This window comes from Hemicordylus capensis, chromosome 4 (assembly GCF_027244095.1).
Source record: "Hemicordylus capensis ecotype Gifberg chromosome 4, rHemCap1.1.pri, whole genome shotgun sequence".
Taxonomy (NCBI): domain Eukaryota; kingdom Metazoa; phylum Chordata; class Lepidosauria; order Squamata; family Cordylidae; genus Hemicordylus; species Hemicordylus capensis.
This window is the reverse complement of record NC_069660.1, coordinates 3,037,830-3,056,931: the sequence shown is the minus strand read 5'-3', so window position 1 is coordinate 3,056,931 and position 19,102 is coordinate 3,037,830. Positions and strand designations below refer to the sequence as shown.

Below are 19,102 nucleotides of genomic sequence, written 5' to 3'. Positions count from 1 at the left end.
TGAGTTTTGGAAAACGCAGATTTACTGGCATGACCAACACAAACATAACAGAGAAAACTGCGGGGCATAACAGAAGCCCCGGGTTATTTTTCAAAAGCCTCTGAAACTAGAGGACTTTTAAAGAAAACAAAGACAGGGGGACATACTTCGGGCTAAGCCAGAATTCACAGCCTCCATTCGAGGAAAATCCTGCCTGTCCTGGTCTCTGATAACCCACAGGGACTTTGGGGTAAATCCAGCTAATATGTGGACTGGCACACTCCAGTCAGGAATGGATTCACAATAGAAGGCCTGTGTGAAAAGCCTCCTGGCCTCTTGGGGGACTTCTGGGATGGTGGGCAGATCGGTGGCTTCCTATGGGAAGCCTGGCACTGCTGCTGTGTGGATGGGCTGATGGAAGCTGGAGATCTGGCTCCATTGTGGCAGGCAAAGGGGTGTGTGTTTCTGTGTGTTTCAACTGGAGGGGTGTGTGTTTCTGGCCCCTCCCCAACTCAAGGGGTCCTCAAGGAGCCTTTGCAAAGGAAACTGCTGTCGGTCAAGGAGCTTAACAGAGGCTTATGGGAGAAGTGCCCTGGCTCGAGGTGCCCTGCTTTATCCTTTGAGTTCAGACCAGTGTTCCCTCTAGGAGGGATTTCCAGATGTTGTTGACTACAACTCCCAGAATCCCCAGCTGCAATGGCATGGTTCCATGAGTTCAAGGAGGACACACGGCCCATCTTCACAGGCTCTCTTACTGGGCAGGTTCCAAAACCTGTGCCCTGCCATTGATCTTCTGGGGAAGAGTCAGCAGAGAACAGGTGGTGCCATTATGCCCACCTGAGCAAAGCTCATCAAAGCAGCTGCTCTCTGGCTTGGAGCTGTAGTTCTGATGCCAACAGAAATGCAACCCAGCCTCTCACATGCAGAACGCTAGAGAACAAAAGTTAGAGCCATTAACATGAACACGAGGCCTCTGAATCCCAGTGGCAGGGGTGCAGCGGCAGCAGGAGAGAGGGCATGGCCCCTCAGCTCTTGCCCTCTGCGGGCTTCTCAGAGGCGGGCCACTGTGGGAAACAGGAGGCTGGCTGAGATGGCCCTCCTTGGGCCTGATCCAGCAGGGCTATTCTTGTGATTTAAGATCCAGCCAGACATAGTCTCAGCAATTTTTTTAATGTTTAATTTTTTAATTTGGGGTGCTGTTCCGAGACAGAAATGCAGTTCCTGTCAGATCTGCACAGGACAATGTTGGCCAGCGGGATCAGGAACATGTACAGACTGCTCAAGAAAAACAGAGTCAAAAACGTCTGGTGCATTGCTGAAGAAGAGCAGAACGTATCCGCAAAGCCCAGATTGACAAGAGTACTTGGTTACAAATGAATATATAGATATAGTGGGTGTAATGGAAACCTGCTGGAACGGTGAGAACCAGGGGGACGCTGTTATTCCTGGATATAAACTCTATAGAAGGGACAGGGAGGGTAGGGTTGGGGGAGGAGTGGCACTATATATCAAGGAAGGGATAGATTCCAATAAGCTAGAAAACCTTGGTGGACCAGAGTCTTCCACAGAAGCGTTATGGGTAACATTACGAGCACTGAAAAGAAGTGTGTTACTAGGGACGTGCTTTCGCCCTCCGGATCAAAGTGCTGAGAGTGACCTGGAGTTGGAGAAACAAATAAGAGAGACGTCAAAGAGAGACAGGGCAGTAATAATGGGTGACTTCAACTACCCACACATAGACTGGGTAAATTCCAATTCAGGTAATGACAGAGAGGCCGAATTTTAAGATGTGCTAAATGACTGTGCCTTAGAACAGTTAGTTGTGGAACCAACCAGAGAGATGGCAACTTTGGATTTAATCCTGAGGTCCTGAGTGGTACCCAGGACCTGGTGCAAGATGTCTCTGCTACCCAATGGTTCTGCAACTCCTATGGCAAAGAATTCCATAGATTAATTATGCACTTTGTGAAAAAGTACTTCCTTCAGTTGGTCCTAAACCTCCTGGCCTTTAGTTTCATAGGATGACCCCTGGTTCTAGTGTTGTGAGAGAGGGGTTTTAAATTTCTCTGTTCACCACGCCATGTTGAAGATGGGAGTTCCAGGTCCATGTTGGAGATGGACCTTTTGCACCAACTGTCCTAATGACCACTAGGGGCATTGGGAGTACAGACAGTGAGTGAGGGTCTCCCTATCTGTCCCTACTCTATACTGAGTCAGACCCTTGGTCCATTTAGCTCAGTATTGTCTTCACAGACTGGCAGCGACTTCTCCAAGGTTGCAGGCAGGAATCTCTCTCAGCCCTATCTTGGAGAAGCCAGGGAGGGAACTTGGAACCTTCTGCTCTTCCCAGAGCAGCTCCATCCCCCGAGGGGAATATCTTACAGTGCTTACACATCAAGTCTCCCTTTCATATGGAACCAGGATGGACCCTGTTTAGCTAAGGGGACAAGTCATGCTTGTGACCATAAGAGCATTTCTCCTCTCCTTGAACTGCATCTGCCATTTTGTCACCCACTGACCCAGTTTGGAGAGGTATTTTTTGGAGCTCTTCACAATCGGTTTTAGATTTCACTACACTAAATAGTTTAACATTATCTGCAAATTTGGCCACTTTGCTGTTCACCCCAACTTCTAGATCATTTATGAAGGAGTTAAAGAGCACTGGTCTCAGTACAGATCCCTGGGGGACCCCATTTCTTACTTTCCTCCAGTGTGAAAACTCTCCATTTATCCCTACCCTCTGTTTCCTGTCCTTCAACCAGTTACCAATCCACACATGAACCTGTCCCCTTATCCCATGACTGCCCAGTTTACGCAAGAACCTTTGGTGGGGAACTTGGTCAAAACCTTTTTGGAAGTCCAAGTATACTGTCAACTGAATCACCTTTATCCACATGTCTGCTGGCACTCTCAAAGAACTCCAAAAGGTTAGTGAGGCAAGACTTTCCCTTGCAGATGCCATGCTGGTTCTCCTCCAGCAAACCCTGTGCTTCTGTGTGTTTAACAGTTTTATCCTTAAGTATGCTTTCCATCAGTTTACCTGGCACAGAAGTTAAGCTAAACAGCCTGTAATTTCCCAGATCCTGCCTGGATCTCTTTTTGAAAATTGGTGTTACATTAGCTGCTTTCCAGTCCTCTGGTACGGAGCCAGATTGTAGGAACAAGTTACATATTCTTGCTAAATGATCAGCAATTTCACATTTAAGTCCCTTCAGAGCTCTTGGGTGGATGCCATCTGGCCCTGGCGATTGTTAATTTTTAGTTTTTCAAGGCATAGCAGTTTAGAACATCCTCTCTCATCACCTCAAACTGGCCCAGTTCTTCAGCCTCAAAGCCTGAGCAGCTCAGTTCTGAAGTGGGCATATGGTCAGTATCCTCCACCGTGAAGACAGCTGCAAAGAACTCATTTAGCTTCTCTGCAATCTCCACGTCCTCTGTAATAATCCCTTTCACACCCTCATCATGCAAGTGCCCAACTGCCTCCCTGGCAGGTTTTCTGCTTCTAATATTTTTAAATAAGTTTATGTTATTCCCCTTGACATTTCTAGCTATATGCTCCTCAAACTCTCTTTTCACCTCCCTTATTGTCTCCTTGCATTTCTTTTGCCAGAGTTTATGTTCGGACCTGTTCTCTTCACTTAGACAGGACTTCCTTTTTCTGAAGGAAGTCTCCTTCCCTTTTATAGCTTCTCTGACCCTACTCGATAACCATGCAGGCATCATCCTGAACTTGGTGGCAACTTGCCTCCTCCTTGGTATGCATTCCAACTGAGCTTCTATTATTGTGTTTTAAAACATGTTCCATGCTTTCTGGAGTAATTTAAGGTAAAGGTGAAGTGTGTTGTTGAGTCAGTGTCAGCTCCTGACCTCCTAATTTTCCCTTTCAACCTCCTTTTTACCAGCCCTTCATTTTTGAGAAGTTTCCTCTTCTGAAGTTGAAGGCATCTGTGTTGGACTTTCTTGGCAATGCTCCACTCACATATAAGCTGAATTGGATCATTCTATGGTCACTGTTCCACAATGGTTCTATAAACTCTCACAGCAGATCCTGGGCACCACTCAGGATTAAGTGCAAGGTCGCCTTCTCTCTAGTTGGTTTTGTGACCAACTGTTCTACAGCACAGTCGTTTAGCATATCTAGAAATTTGGCCCCTCTGTCAATACCCAGTCTATGTGAGGGTAATTGAAGTCACCCATTATTACTGCTCTGTCTCTCTGACGCCTCTCTGATTTGCTTCTCCAATGGCAGGTCACTCTCATCCTTTTGATCTGGAGGGTGATAGTAGTAATGCATTTCCTTTCAATCCTCATATTTCAATACTCATAATGATTTTGCAGAGGACTCCGCTCCTCCGAGGTTTTCTAGCTTGTTAGATCCCATCCTTTCTTGAACATACAGTGCAACTCCACCCCTAGCCCTCCCGTCCCTGTCCTTTCTGTAGTAGAGTTTGCAGCCAGGAATAACGGTGTCGCGCTGGGTCTCCGAGTTCTACCAGGTTTTCCTTATGCCCCCATATCTGTTTTCATTAGCAAACAAGCACTCCAGTTCGCCCATCTTGGCGCAGAGGATTCTGGCATTCAATAAATCAACATCTTTATTATGTTCTTTGACCAGCATAAGGGAAACATAAAAACTGTCATCGGAAGTGAAAGATTAAAACAATAAAATTATCGTTTAAAAACAGTGCCTATGAGGGCTCTTGAAGACAGTGACTATAACATACTAAAATCATATTGCTATAAAACCAAGAACTATGAAAAGCTATGAAATTGGTTAAAAATTTAAAGGTAAAACAGAAGTTGAGATTAACAACTATCATATTTAAAAAACATCCTATATCTATGGAAATAGTTCGAAGGTGGTATAATTATCAGAGCATTGCTGTAAACTAAGATCCATTTTAAAAAACCCTAAAATTAGTAAAGATTAGCATTAAATTTTAAGTTAAAATTAATATAAGAACAGCAGGACTGGGGAGCAGGAGATTAGAGGCATCGGTACAGACATGAGCTGTGTCGGACCTGATTAATTCTTGTCGGCAGTCAGGTCTCTGTGAATTTTGCATGCTGCTGCGCATAACTTGGCAACATTATGTGTTATGAAGGCGTTGCAGTCAAAAAGTAGTAATAATACGTAGCAGCCCCTCTTTTTTGGAACCCCCCCCCCGATTTGTTCAGCTCCCTCCCTGGCTGCTTTTAAAGCCCTTCTTAAGACACACCTGTTTCGCCAGGCGTTTGCCCTTTAATAAATTTAATTTTTTAAAAAATTGATTGTTGTTGGTATTTTTGTTGTTCACCACCTAGAGTCTTGGGAAGAGATGGTGTATAAGAAGTTTCAATAAAATAAATAAAATACGTAGGACAGGCCTGTGCAGCCTGGCAACCTTGTAAGTGGTGGGAGGATGAAAGTATCACGGATGTCTCTATAAATTAAGCCATAGGAAGCTGCCATATGCTGAGTCAGACCATTGGTCCATCTAGCTCAGTATTGTCTTCACAGACTGGCAGCGGCTTCTCCAAGGTTGCAGGCAGGAGTCTCTCCCAGCACTCTCTTGGAGATGCTGCCAGGGAGGGAACTTGGGACCTTCTGCTCTTCCCAGAGCGGCTCCATCCCCCGAGGGTAATCTCTTCCAGTCCCCACACATCAAGTCTCCCTTTCATATGCAACCAGGGCAGACCCTGCTTAGCTAAGGGGACAAGTCAATGAAGAACAACATGCTCAGTGGTTTCAATTTGCCCAGCATTGCAGGTCCTAGCACAAGCGTTCCGGGAAGGGGATCACTGTATATATTCTGTTGAACTCGACTGAAGGACATGGGCTGCAAGAGGCTAGGGTGAAAGCTCTTCTGTGGTTAGGAAAGCCGTGTAAGGTGGGTGGCACTACGTACCTTAGGCTTTCAGGGATGGGGAGGTTTGGGGCCCTGCCTAAGGCAGGTTGGCACTCTGCATCCATTAGGCACTGTTTACCATGTGTCCTGGCCTGCTCGTATCCCAGGGAAAGTAGGAGAGGGCAGGTAGAACCCGAGTGATTATAGTGATGATAGATTGGATGCTTTGAGCATATCATGCCAGCGCTTCATCTGCTGCACTGGCTCCGTCAGTTTCCAGGACCAATTCAGGGTGCTGGTTTTAACCTTTAAAGCCCTTGCCCCATATGTCCCTACCTGGACCTGAAGATCTCCTTCGGAGGTCTTCCTTCGGGTGCCACTGCCAAACAAGGTGAGATGGGTGGCTTCTAGGGAGAAGGCCTTTCCCCTGGTGGAGGTGGTTATTTATTACATGGTTGCACTCCATTTATGGAAGAGCTTCCCCAGAGAAGCTCGCCTGGCTGCATCACTTTGTTCTTTTAGACACCAGGTAAAAACCTTTTTGTTCATTCAGGCCTTTTAAATTTTAATCAGATTTTTTTTTAAAAGAAGTCTTAAATTGTTTTGTACAGTATTGTGTATTGTGTAGGGTGTTTTTATCTCATGTTTTAATATTGTGTAGTAAGCCACCCAGAGAACAATTTGTTATGGGGCAGCTAACCAATAAAGTTTATTGTTTTTGTTGATGATTACGATATTTACACACAGTCTACTAAATGTTATTGACTGGATTTGGTACTTTAATTATCGGGCCCTTTCCAAGGGTCTAGGATAACTAAAGAAGAATTAAAGATAGTGTCACAGTATTTGTGCTGTCCCAAGTAGTGTGGCCTGCTGTAGTTGATGCATTGTAATTTTATTGATGCCCAAGGAGTCGAGATGGTGCTCCAAGTTCTTTGGGTACTGCACCAAGGGCACCCACAACTATTGGCCCCACTATTGTTCTCTTTTCCCAGAGCCACTTAATTTCAATCTGATGGCCCTTGTATTTAGTTACTTTCCCCAAATTATTATTATTATTATTATTATTATTTTCACCAGAGTTTGCTTCCATGTGGATTGCTATCCATCCTCCAGCATGGTGGGAGCTAGACCAATGGGGAGGGAGGAGAGTCTTAGGCAGAAATTGAGTATGGCCCACCATACTCTGGCCTCCACTTCCACCAGGCCTGCCTCCAGTCGTAGATCAGGATTTGAGACACAGTCGGGTATCTGGAATACTGCTCTTAGGAGTTTGGACTGGACTAGCTCCGGGGGAAGGGGGGGAGGCAATGTTGGAGAAGCAGCCCAGCTGAACTCCATAGAGAAGTTGCACCAGTGACTTGGCCCTAATTAGTTTAAAGGCTGTAGGTATTTGGTAACCCCCTTTTGACCGAAACAATTTTAGGATGGCTGCAGCGCTCCTTTGAGCGTTTGGGGCAGGATAGCTGCTGTAGGCCTTCCTGGTGCCAGATGCCTGAAAGACCACACCCAGGTATTTAAAGCATGAGCTCTGCTGGATTGTGTTCCTGTTTATGCATGTGTGTCATTGGTCTCCTAGCAAAGGCCATGGTTTTGGTTTTGTGGTAGTTTACTTCCAGGTGGTCCTCCCTACCGTAACATGCAAGGAGCTCCCAGTGCTCTTCTAAGTCCTATGGGGGTCCTGGAGAGAATTGCCTCATCATCTGTGTAAAGCATAATGGAAATGTACTTCTCTGCCAGTTGTGGTTTGTGTGTGGAAGTATCGATTACTTAAGTGAACCACTATGGTGTTTATAGAGAAGCTGAATAGGAGCAGGACGAGCATGCAGCCTTATTTGATGCCCTTAGAGGTGGGGACAACACTTGACAGATGACCTTGGGGGTTGCAACTGACTTTCAGAGAGGAGCCATTGTGGAGGGTACAAATGAGAGATAGCAGGCAGCAATCGGTTGAAGAGGCTTCCAGCCTTTCCCAAATTTGGCTTGGGAGATGGAGTCAAATGCAGACTTGAGGTCTATAAAGGCTGTGGACAGGAAGACTGTGCTGCGAGTGGAGTATTTCTCAGTTAGGTGTTGAAGAACTAGGCATTGGTTAATGGTGGATCGTTCCTCTCTGAAACTGGCCTGCTCCTCTGCAGGGAGGTTTTCTTGTTTCAGCTAGTCTCCGAGTTTCCAGTATAGGTGTCTAGCGTAGAACTTGCTTATAATGCTGAGCAGGCTGATGCATCTATCGTTTGCTGGGTTGTCCCTCCAACCTTTTTTGAAGATGGACACAATGAGTGCTAGTCATCGATCGCTAGGGATACGACTGTGCTTGTCAAGGAATGTTAACAGCAAGGCCAGAATGGGAGCCCACCATGCCGAATTGGGTGTTTTTATTAGCTCAGTGGGGATTAGATAGTCACCAGGGGCCTTCCCAGGTCTCAGTTGAGAGATCGGATCCATGACCTCTAGACACATTCCTGGCGGCCAGGCCCTCTATGTCTTGCCAGGGGCATCTGAGGTCCCCTACTTCATCTCTGTGCAGTTCATAAAAGGGCCTTTCCCAGAACTTTGGTGGAATACAGCTGTCAAGATGTGTCAAGCTGTAGCTGGGGTGATCTGCAATGATATGCCAAAACAGGGAAGAGTCATTGGTTCTGACTGCTTGGATGAGACGTGACCAGCAGTCTTTCGTAGTGGCTCTTTTCTTGTGTTTGAGTTGTTTGTATTGCCTTTTTGTGTAAGGTCCTGTGCCATCATTGGTCCTATGCTGGTTTTATAGGCATTGTAATTAGCAATGAGAATTTTCTGCCTTCAGTGCATTCTAGGTCAAACCATGGTTTGGAGTGGTGCAGGTATCATTTTGGGCGAGCCGCTTTCATGAGTTAGGTGCTTTTGTAGTTTCTGCACTAGCTGGCTGTAGCCCTCCAGGCTTGAGGTGGAGGGCTCTGCAAAGCGCAGGGAAAGTGTTCTGAGGTGAGTTCAGTCATTGCTTTGTCCAGCTAGGGGATCATTTAATGCAGAAGGCTCTCCCCACTGGTAGAATTTGTAGTTGATATAGTGCCTCGGCGTGGGGCTGCTGAACAAAGGGTTTTAAGCACAGGGAGACTAGAAAGTCATCACTGAAAGATTGGGGGATGATCTCAAAGGGGTCTGCAAATTGGAGGTTAACAGAGACCGTTACATAGACAGTGACATTCATTTTGGTCCCAATCCAGAAGGTGAATTTGGCAGGATAGTTGTTTCCAAGGGAGCTATTAAGGATGCAGAGGTCAAGTCTGTTAGCCATTTGGGCCAGAGTCCTGCATAGTTCATTGCGGTAGCAATGAATGCACCACTGAGAGAACCCAAAAGGCCAAGTGGAAGACAGATCATCCCGGAGAGAATCTATCTCTGTGGCCACCAAGAGTCGAGACTGACTTGATGGCACTTAATCAATCAATCCTGCATAGTTCCGCTTCTTGTCCTTTGAGTAACGTGTGAGGGGGAGAGCATCTGCTTCAGAGGGCTTCTGGCATCCTCTCTAATAAAACGCTTGGTGTCCGTCCGTGGACGGACACCAAGCGTGCGTTCGTGCCTGGCCTGTTCTGGGCATGCCTAGAACAGGGCAAGGGAGGCACGAACAGCAGGACCCGGCGGCCATGTTGGGGCCGGGAGAAGGAGAAGTGGCCGCCGCCTACGCCAGGAGGAGAGTGCGGGAGAGGCGGCGGCACAGCCGTGGCCACGGCCAGAGGTGGCGGTGGCCGCGACGGGGCAACTGGCGGCGGGAGTGCGGGTGAGGCGGCGGCGGGGCCAGAAGCGGCCGCCGCAAATAAAGGAGAGAGGCGCCGGGGGAAGAGGCGCCGGGGAAGCTGGCCGAGGTGGTGGCGGAGCTGCCGCCGAGGCCTGGCGCCGCCAGTAAAGCCGGGCGGGGGGGGGAACCTTGGGGCCCGATCCCACCATTCCCGTCCCCCCGCCAAATTACTAAGGGCCAAATTGGCCCTGAAAAATGCCGCCGCCGAACCGCCCTCCCAGCTGCCCGATCCCACCATTTGTACAGGAAAGAGGAGCTCGCTAGCAGAGCTCCTCTTTCTGCAAAGGCTCTTCTCAAACTGGCGCTTTGAGCGGAAAGGGCGTCCTTTCCGCTCAAAGCGCCAGCTTGAGAAGAGCTTTTGCAGAAAGAGGAATTCTGCTGGCGAGCTCCTCTTTCCTGTACAAATGGTGGGATCGGGCAGCTGGGAGGTTCGGCGGCGGGGGCCGAAAGCATTACTAGCGCCCGTTTTTCAACGGGCTAAAATTCACTTGTTGTATATAAACACCTACATGCTCTTACCTGGCATTGGTGTATGTGGTCTTCCTTATTGCCATTTGACCAGCTATCATGTATCTCCATCTGCTCTGTTCCTGGTTTGAGTCTGTCCCCTTCTGGTTTATCTGAACGATTTGCACCCTCACACCTTAGAGGATTTTTCTTGCCAAACTAGATACCACCCAGTTCCTGTTGGCAATCCCCCAGCAGTCATTTTAAAAGCAGCTCTGCAACCTTTTGGATTTTAAGCGCCAGCAGTCTGGTTCCATTTGGGTTCAAGTGGAGCCTGTCCCTTTTGTACAGGCTTTGCTTGCCCCAAAATGTATCCCAGTGCCTAACTAATCTAAAACCTTCCTCCTGGCACCACCGGCTCATCCATGCACTGAGACCCCTCAGCTCCACCTGTCTAGCTGGCCCCACATGTGGGACAGGTAGTACTTCAGAGAACGCTACCCTGGGAGTCCTGGACTTCAATATGCTACCTAGCAGCCTAAACTTGGCTTCCAGGACCTCCCATTTCCCAACATTGTTGGTGCCAATGTACACCGTGACAACTGACTCCTCCCCAGCACTGCCTATCTAGACACTTTGCGACATCCGCAACCTTCGCACCAGGCAGGCAAGTCACGGTGCAGTCCACACACGGGTCACAAACCCATCTCTCTATGTCCTAACAAATGAATCAACTACTACGAGGAGGCCCTCCCCCAGAGGAGTATCCTTTGTGCGAGAGGATATGGGTGCATCCACCCAAGGAAGGGGTCCCTTTTAAGGGACTGTTTCCCTCTTCCTCAGACTGATGTCATAGAAACATAGGAAACATAGGAAGCTGCCATATACTGAGACAGACCATTGGTTTATCTAGCTCAGTATTATCATCACAGACTGGCAGCGGCTTCTCCAAGGTTGCAGGCAGGGATCTCTCTCAGCCCTGTCTTGGAGAGCCCTGAGACCTTCATTCTCCATGGAAGCAGAAAAATGGTCAGCCTGGGAGATTCAGGGCGCTGCCTCCAATCCAAATGGCACTTGGAACTGCATCAACATTTTGAGCGCCAGGCATAAAATTTGCAACCCAATAACTGAAAATGAGACTGAATCACTTCAAAATTATTCCAGGTTCTGGACACTGCAGAGACAGCTCTGCCCCCAGAAGGCAAACAACGGAGGGCTCCCCTCTGCAAATAAACAGCCACTCGTCCAGTGAATGACACCCTCTTTATTCAAAAATATATTTGAGACATTTCAGAATATACTGCTGCTAAAATGGCAGCCTATACCTCTAAATTTATTTCTAAATCAATATACAGATTTAAGAAAAATGTCTTGGGGCAAGAATATGGATTTGACCTCAAGAAGAGACCACCGACAACGCGAAGGGTCTTCACACAGACACCTCTGCCTCTCCCTGACCTCTTCAAACAAATTAGATTGATGAGTTTTCAATCACGTTAAACCAATAAAACTGGAACACAGGGATTGCAGGGGAGAGAAACACAAACAAGCCATTTCAATGGGGTGTGTGTGTGTAAATCAGAAATCAGAACTCGCAGCAAAACCACTTGAGATGCCAACATTCATTTCTTCTTTCCAGACAAGAACTGCTTTCTCACCCAGGAATAAGGCCAATTCACAAAACCAGTTTGGATAGTGTCACCCCACACAGACAGCTGACCTCGTACAATGCCCACTCCCACAATCAATGCACCAAAACATTGGGATAGGACAGCAAACATACAGGTGGGGCTTTCCCCATGATGCCAAACTATATCTAGGGGAAATAAGCCCCATGAAGACTCTTCTGCAGCAGCTGCAAAGGCAGCTTTTGAGCCCCACAGCATCACCCTTTGATGAAAAACAGCATCTTTGTGAGTACATCTGACAAAGGCATCATACTGCAAGGAATGCATTTCCAGGTCAATGCAAGGAGACTGAATCAGGGCAACAATGCAGAGAGGTGACAAAGTTCCTTGCAAAATCAGAGTCCAAGGGCGGTTGGGATGGCCCTAGTAGCTAGAATACCACCACCAGCACTGGATTCAAGAAATTATTTGGGGGGCGGGGGTGGGGGAGAGAAAAAAGAAAAGCCCAAAATAAACTGCCATCCTACATTCATGTGAAATGAAGAACACTCCAGAAGGAACAAATATTGCTGTATGTTGACACAGAGCACTGGTGAAGGGAGAAGAGCTTGGGTGACCGTGGAGGAATGGAGACCAACCGTGGACACAAGCCACAGAGAGTAACTCCTGCATCACCTCTTGCTCGTTTAAATGCTCCTTGTGACTATTTATAACCTCCTTCAGGAGTTTAGTCCATTGACTCACAACTCAAGAGAAATTTAAGCTGATACAGTTTCAAAGCCGTCTCCATAGGCAGAAACTCAATCCTCCTGAGAAAAGATTTCTTGAGAATTCTAAACTGGCTGAACTGAAACCTAAAGGACTTTAATGATCTCTACACGTGTAAATGCTGCAGGAAGAGGAAGCCGAGTCCAAGGACAAGACGGGGGGCCTGAGCAAGACTGACACGTGCTGATGCACAAGCACTGGGCAGGAGGGGAGAGCCGGCAAGTGGGCGCTAGGCCACAATAATTTATTTTTGGCTGCCCAGGGCCTGCATATCCTCACCTGCCACAGGAAAGCAGAAACCACCCCACTGAAATTAATTGTAGAGCAGAAGCCTCCAGGTGCGCTGCTTTCCTTACAGAGATCTGGCACCCGTCCTCCAGAATGGGAAGGCCCAGAAAACCAAGCTCGACACACACCAAGCAAATTCAGAAACAATCCACTTTTTTATACAGGAAAAGAAACCAAACATAAATCAACTTTTTCTTTCTGCTGAAAACTCTCAGAAGTAGACACACATGATTTGCACAGGCGCTGGTGGAAACTGGGAGTGCCCAAAGGGGAGGCACGTAAACATGTATTCTTGCCAATCTGAGAAAGGCTGCCTTCTTCCACAAGACGTCTTGCCACATGGAAAGCGATGGGCAGCGTGTGCTGCTGGGCGGGGGGCCAAGGGGGGTCTCTGCCGTTTCCTGCCTGTGCCAGAGAGCGGAGAGAGTCTCCAGTCTTCATGAGGAGTTCTGCTGGTCTTAACTGGAATGGGGGTGGAGGTTGGGCGGCGGGGGGGGGGAGAATGCAGACACCCTGATGTCCTAGTCAGTTGAGAAGAGGTCCCCAGCCGACGGCAGAGGCGCCAGCCCTCCAGTCACGTTGGGCAGCAGCGACAGGTCCGGAAGGCTCTGTATATGGGACTTCAGCTCTTTGCGGACCTGAGTCACCCGGGCAAGCTTCTGCTTGTACTCCTGGAGGAAGAAAAGGGGGAGGCGGGATTAGGAGCCACTCCTGGTTGCACCCGCATCCACCCTGAGCCACAGAGCCCAGTCACCCCTCTTCTTCCCTGGCTATAGAGACTGGACACCAGAGTGGTGGTCTGTAGCAACCCTGACCTCCTCTGCCCACAGGGTGAATCACTGCAGGAGCTGCAGTGGAAGGACCAGACACCAGGAGGTAGGGGCATGCCACTGTAGCATGCAAGCCACCAGACTCGGAACGGGGGCCCAAACTCCGTGTGTGTGTGTATGCATGACACACAGACGCACGTTCTGTGTGCACATACCTGTGGGTGAGGCTGAGAGAAGGATTTTGAGAAGGCTGCTTGGGTTTGGCAGCATTTATGAAAATCTGACTGCCACCCAAAGGCAAAGTGCCCTCAGCTCTAGGGCGGGGCGACTACATGACAACCCATCAAGGAAGAACCAGCACATCAAGCTTCCTACAATTCCCATCTGCCCCCCACAGCCACACAGCACTGAATGCCCACGCAGGAGGGAGGGGCTCACCTCTCACCACCTCTATTGAATGCCGCCATCACCCCAGATTGGATTGCCTGGCTCTGAATGCTTTCCCTCTTTGCTGGGAGGGCACAATATGCATTCAGCAACTCCAGCTGACGCACAGATATGGATTTCCTTTAACATCCTACTTCTAATCTATGCAAGCTTGCAAGGCTGGGGAAGGTGACAGGCCATTTGCTCATGAGGATCTAGGCAAAGACACACAGCAGCAGATGGGACGATGGCAGAAGAGACTCCGCTGCTTGCATCAAGCAAGAGGCTCTCAAGCAACAGGCGGGAAGAGGGCTGGGGGGGGGGGAGCAGCACAGTACCAGCTCCAGCCTGGGCAGAACGGCGTTGCTTTCCCTCCTGCTGCCACTTGCACGGAGAGCTCCTGGGGCAGGAACCCCTCCCCTCCCCTCTTGTGAAGCGCCATGTCTATAAGGGCACAATGGAAGCAATCCAACCACTGCAACCAGACATCAGCTGAGCTCTCTGCTGGGCCCCCCAACCAGAGTGCCCTGGGGCAACCTTTAAGGGATTCATGCACTTCTGGAAGGAAAAGGGGTTGCTTCATGACACACAGAAGTGGGCTTCAGGTTGGTGTGCACAGGATGAGTGGAGGCTTGCAAGGTATGTGAAACGCAACAAAAAGGGTGTATGGCTATGACTGGAACAAGGAGGTGGCCAAGGAAGCAGAAGGCCTGTTGCTTGGAGGAGATGGTGAAAGGACAACAGACAGTGGACGGAAGGCCCAGCTGCTTAAGGCCTCCTTCGCACGATGTGGATCAAGGGCAGGACCAGAACGACAAGGGAACAGATTTAGGCGAGTCATCCAGAAGAATTTCTGAACGGGATGAGATGTTCAACTGTCTGCCTCGTGCAGGAGTGGGCTCTCCGTTGCTGGAGGTTGCAAAGAGAGCCTGGACAGTCGCCTGTCAGAGATGCTGTCACAGATTCCTGCACTGAGCAGAAGGTTGGAGAGGGAGGCCTTCTCATGCCAACATTCTAGGAGTCTATGCCTGCAGAATGGGGTCTATAATTTAACGTCAAGCCAATGGGATAAACAGGAGTGACCCAGAGAAAGCACATTCTCACAGCGTGGCCCTCCAGTTACGCCAACGAGAGAACAGGGCAGGCCTGCAACGCAGAGGCCTAAACACCACCAGGGGGAAATGGAAGAGCAACAGCAGCCTGCTCTCTTCCGTCATCAATACAGGCACCCACAGGAGGAAAAGAGCCGGTGCTGCGTCAGGCAGAGCGAAGATGACAACTGCTGCTTAATCCCAGGAGCCATGACCACCTCTCGATGTGATGCTGCCACCAGCTGGTGGGATGGGAGCACCTTTGGTCATGGCACTGCTCCAACACGCAGCCCAGGAGTGAGAGCGAGAGAGACTGTGCTCCATTCCCGAGACTAAAGGCTGTCTCCTTGCAGAGGTGCTGCAGGGCAAGGAAACTGGCTCACAGGCAGGCCATGTGGAGCTGGAGCAAATGCTGGGGAATAGACTAGAAGGCCCTCCCAGAGGGACTCCATCAGTCTCCCTCCTTGAGAGAGCCTCAAAACCCTCTTTTTGAAAGAAGCATAACCTCCCCGCTGACCAGTTTCTGGTTTTAATAGGTCATTTGTTTGTTCTTCCCAGTCCTGACTGCTATTTTAGCTCCTGTTGTCCCTTATGGTGTTTCATAGCTTTTGCTACATTATTGTGCTTTTATGGCCTTTTATTGTAGGCTGCCTGAACCACAGGGGGTTGGACAGGCAGGACATACATATTTTAAGTCGAGTAAGTAAAAATGCTGAGATGGAGCACCATGACTCCCCAAGCGATAGGCTCAATGAATTGCCCCACTCTCGGAGGGAGAGGTGGCCAGCCCTGCCTCACAGCAGCAGGGCGAGTGAGAGCACAGGCACACTAGACTGGGGGGATCTTTTGCTCCTTCCACCTCCAAACGCCTGCAGTTTCCTCACAGGCCATGAGCACCAGCTACATTGCAGAGAGTGAGCAACACAGGGGAAGCCATTTCGGCCCTTTAGAAATGGTTAAGGAGGAGCAGCAAGCCAAGCAACCGTTAGCACTCTTCTGGACTTCCCTAGGATGAAGACAGAAAGGGATCCAAGTGCATCCAAGTGACCTGAAAACAGCGGCACACCAGCTGGTAACCTCCAGGTTGGACTACTGCAATGGGCTCTATGTAGGGCTGCCTTTGTACGTAGTTCAGACATTTCAGTTAGTTCAAGATGTGGCAGCCGGAATGGTCTCTGGGGTATCCCAGGAAGACCACAAGATGACTGCTCTTAAATAGTTGCACCTGCTGCCGATGTGTTTCCAGGCAAGGTACAAGGTGCTGGTTATTGCCTTTAAAGCTCTGAACAGCCTAGGTCCGGGTTACCCGAGAGCATGCCTTTTTCTCTGAGACCCCACCACTCAGTAAGATCACAAGGAGGGGTCCATCTTCGGGTGCCACCAGTTTGTCTGCTGGCAACCTGGGATCAGGCCTTCTCAATTGTCACCCCAGGTTATGCAACATGCTCCCTGTGGATTTGAGAGGAATATCTTCCTTGGAGGTCTTCAGGGAATCCTTAAAGACCCATCTTTTTAGCCTGGCTTTTAATATCTAGTTTTAATTTAATCTGGTTTAAATGTTTTATTATTTTGTGCTATTATGTGTTTTTGATTTTAATGTAAACCACTCTGAACCACTTTAGGAAGGGCGGTATATAAGCTGAATAAATAAATACATAAAATAAATGTCCTCGAAGACAAAATACAGCCAAGCCTACCAATAGTATTCTGCCATTATGGCAACATAGGAATCCTAAGGACAGTGGTGGAAGCTGCACTGGGAGAGGAGGAGGAGGAGGAGGAGGAGGAGGAGGAGGAAAGAGCACAGAGAAGCTGCCAGTTCTCACTTGGCCTTGCCCAAGAACACGGGGTTTTCTATCTGTCCATCAGCAAAGGCCAGGCCTCCAGGCTTTCCTAGGAGAGCCTCCCAAGCATTCAGGCACAGCCTAATTCCTGCAGAAGAGCAATCTTCTCCTGCCTTGTCCTACACGGAGCAAGAACAAGTTGACTCAGCAGGGGCAACAAGGGTGCTCTTTTCTGAAATGGTTTCTTCAGAGTAGAAAGTCAACACCTCTCCATTCTTCAGTCCAAACAAGTTCTCCTACTGAAAGGCCTCACTGAGTATAACCTTCAAGGAAAAACTCCAGGCAGGCTCAGTTGGATAGCTGCTTGCTTAGTCCAGGCACCATCCAAGAGGGTCAGATTTCCCACAGACAGAAGGAAGATTTCAAGCCCCCAGGTGGGTTAAGCACTTCTTTCCAAGGAGCTCCTCAGTCAATAGCAGGTCTACCATCTCGTTCTGCAAGACGGATTCTGGAAGAAGGTGCAACTGTTTTGAGCAAGTGACAGCAAAAGGCTTTAAAGGAATCCTTTATGGCATGAAATGTTATGTCCAGATCCAAACTAGTGGGACAAGCCCAAAGAGGCTTTACACTTGCGTTTCTGGGACCAGCATCCCACCCAGCTAGTTCCAGAGTTGGGGTGTGCTTGCCTTCCTGTGTCTGCTGCTGCTCAAGTCAAGCAGTCAAGAAGCCCCCTGGCTCTGTTCTAACCCCTGAATGAATACGCTGTAAGCAGTGCCATGAGGGACCACTGCCTAGACTGCTGCACTGCGCTGAGGAAGGAATTACGGGGGGAGCAGGCCAACCTGGAGGAGGCCCTTGGGCTGCGACACCAGAGTCCAACCAAGACAACCCCCAATCTATCTGCACAGGATTCTTTAGACACAGAATACACCAAGGCCGTTAGACCTGAGCAAATCCTAACACCCACTCCAACCAGCATCCTTTATCTGTAAAATGTATGTCCTTTGAGAGAGATCGCCTCAACGTATCAGAAATGGGGATGCAGCATTCTGCTGGAACAGCTCCATTTCTCTTTTGATACGCCGTGCTACACAATTCTTTATTGCCTCGAATATTCCCAGCCCACCTGTAAAGTTTGTTGAATGGGGCCCTTGCAGCCCCACTGAAACGGCTTTAAATGATATATTCAACATCCACCCTTTGAGGAATGTTTGGTAGGCAAGAAAAGCCTTTGGGACACTTTCCTTGCAGGAAAGGAAGGAAAAAAAGGTCCTCACTCTGGACCTACAGCATCCCTGAAGAGAAGTGCTGTGAACAAGCATTAATTTTCAAGCACAAAGACTTCAGTAGGGAAAACTAAGCAAGGATCAGGATGAAGATGACCTAAGGAATGAGGCAAGCTGCTCACATGGGCAGGAGAGAAATGTACGGTTAGCAGAGTGTTTCGAATTCAAAAAAAGAAGGGAGGCTGCAGCAGAGGTGGCTACTATGACCAAGGCAAGGGGCTACCAAGGCTTTCTGCCATACAACAGCTTGCAAGAGAAACACAGAGGCAGCCATTAGTATCACTGCTCCTTCCAATGAAACAACAACAAGCCACACAAGCCAGTGTGCACCAAGCAACACCAAAAGCCTTTTTGCCTTGAATTAATGAGACACAAGGAAGCCTTCATTAGGGAGGATGTGGGTGAAATGCAGGCACTGCACACTACACATGCCTTGCCAAGCCTGCAATGATGAAAAGGCGATCAACTACGAACTCCTGCCACTGCAGAGATGAGGACTCAGGAATACAGGGAACAAGTCTAGGGAGAGAATCCCCCTGGAACTCAGTTGGATAATGTGGCTGGAAACTTAAGCTTTACAGAAGGACATTTGGGCTCCATTTCTCCAGTGGGTTCGGTGATGTGGCTGTTCCAAGCTTCAGAGCAGCAACCAGAGTCTGAGCTCAAGTCTGCAATGTCTTTCCCTGCTAGTTTTCAACGCAATCACCACTCGCACCAGAGCATTTGGCTTCTTAGTTGCTTGAACCTGTTTCTGTCAGCTTTTGAGTATCGCTCTCAAATCTGGCCAACATATACCGTATATTCCCGGCAGTATGCTGGGAAAGCTGAACTAGCTAAACCAAGAGGCAGCTTTACACAAGAGTAGCCAAGGTCTCGAGGACATTCACAAACCATCTGCCACTGCAAGAGCTTGACGCTTTAGAAACGAAGCACACTGAGGCTCTGCCAGTTTGATAGGCTGTATGGAAGACACTCCCTGCTCTCTCAAGATGGCTCTTGATTCACTTTTACAGTTTAAAATGGATTTGCAGG

General features: G+C 48.7%; 1 protein-coding gene across 5 annotated transcripts in view; it reads right to left on the bottom strand.

The window, feature by feature from the left end:
- RPRD1B (regulation of nuclear pre-mRNA domain containing 1B) overlaps nucleotides 1–19,102 on the bottom strand; it is a 62,529-nt gene continuing 43,427 nt past the window's right edge. For 4 of the 5 annotated variants that reach the window (XM_053245193.1, XM_053245191.1, XM_053245192.1 and 1 more), the window contains one exon: nucleotides 11,274–13,384. In XM_053245193.1, the coding sequence (XP_053101168.1) occupies nucleotides 13,235–13,384 (150 nt within the window). In that variant the 3' untranslated portion in view covers nucleotides 11,274–13,234. Of the gene's footprint in view, nucleotides 1,637–11,273; nucleotides 13,385–19,102 lie in introns of those variants that run through there. The other variant, XM_053245196.1, reaches the window with a different exon arrangement.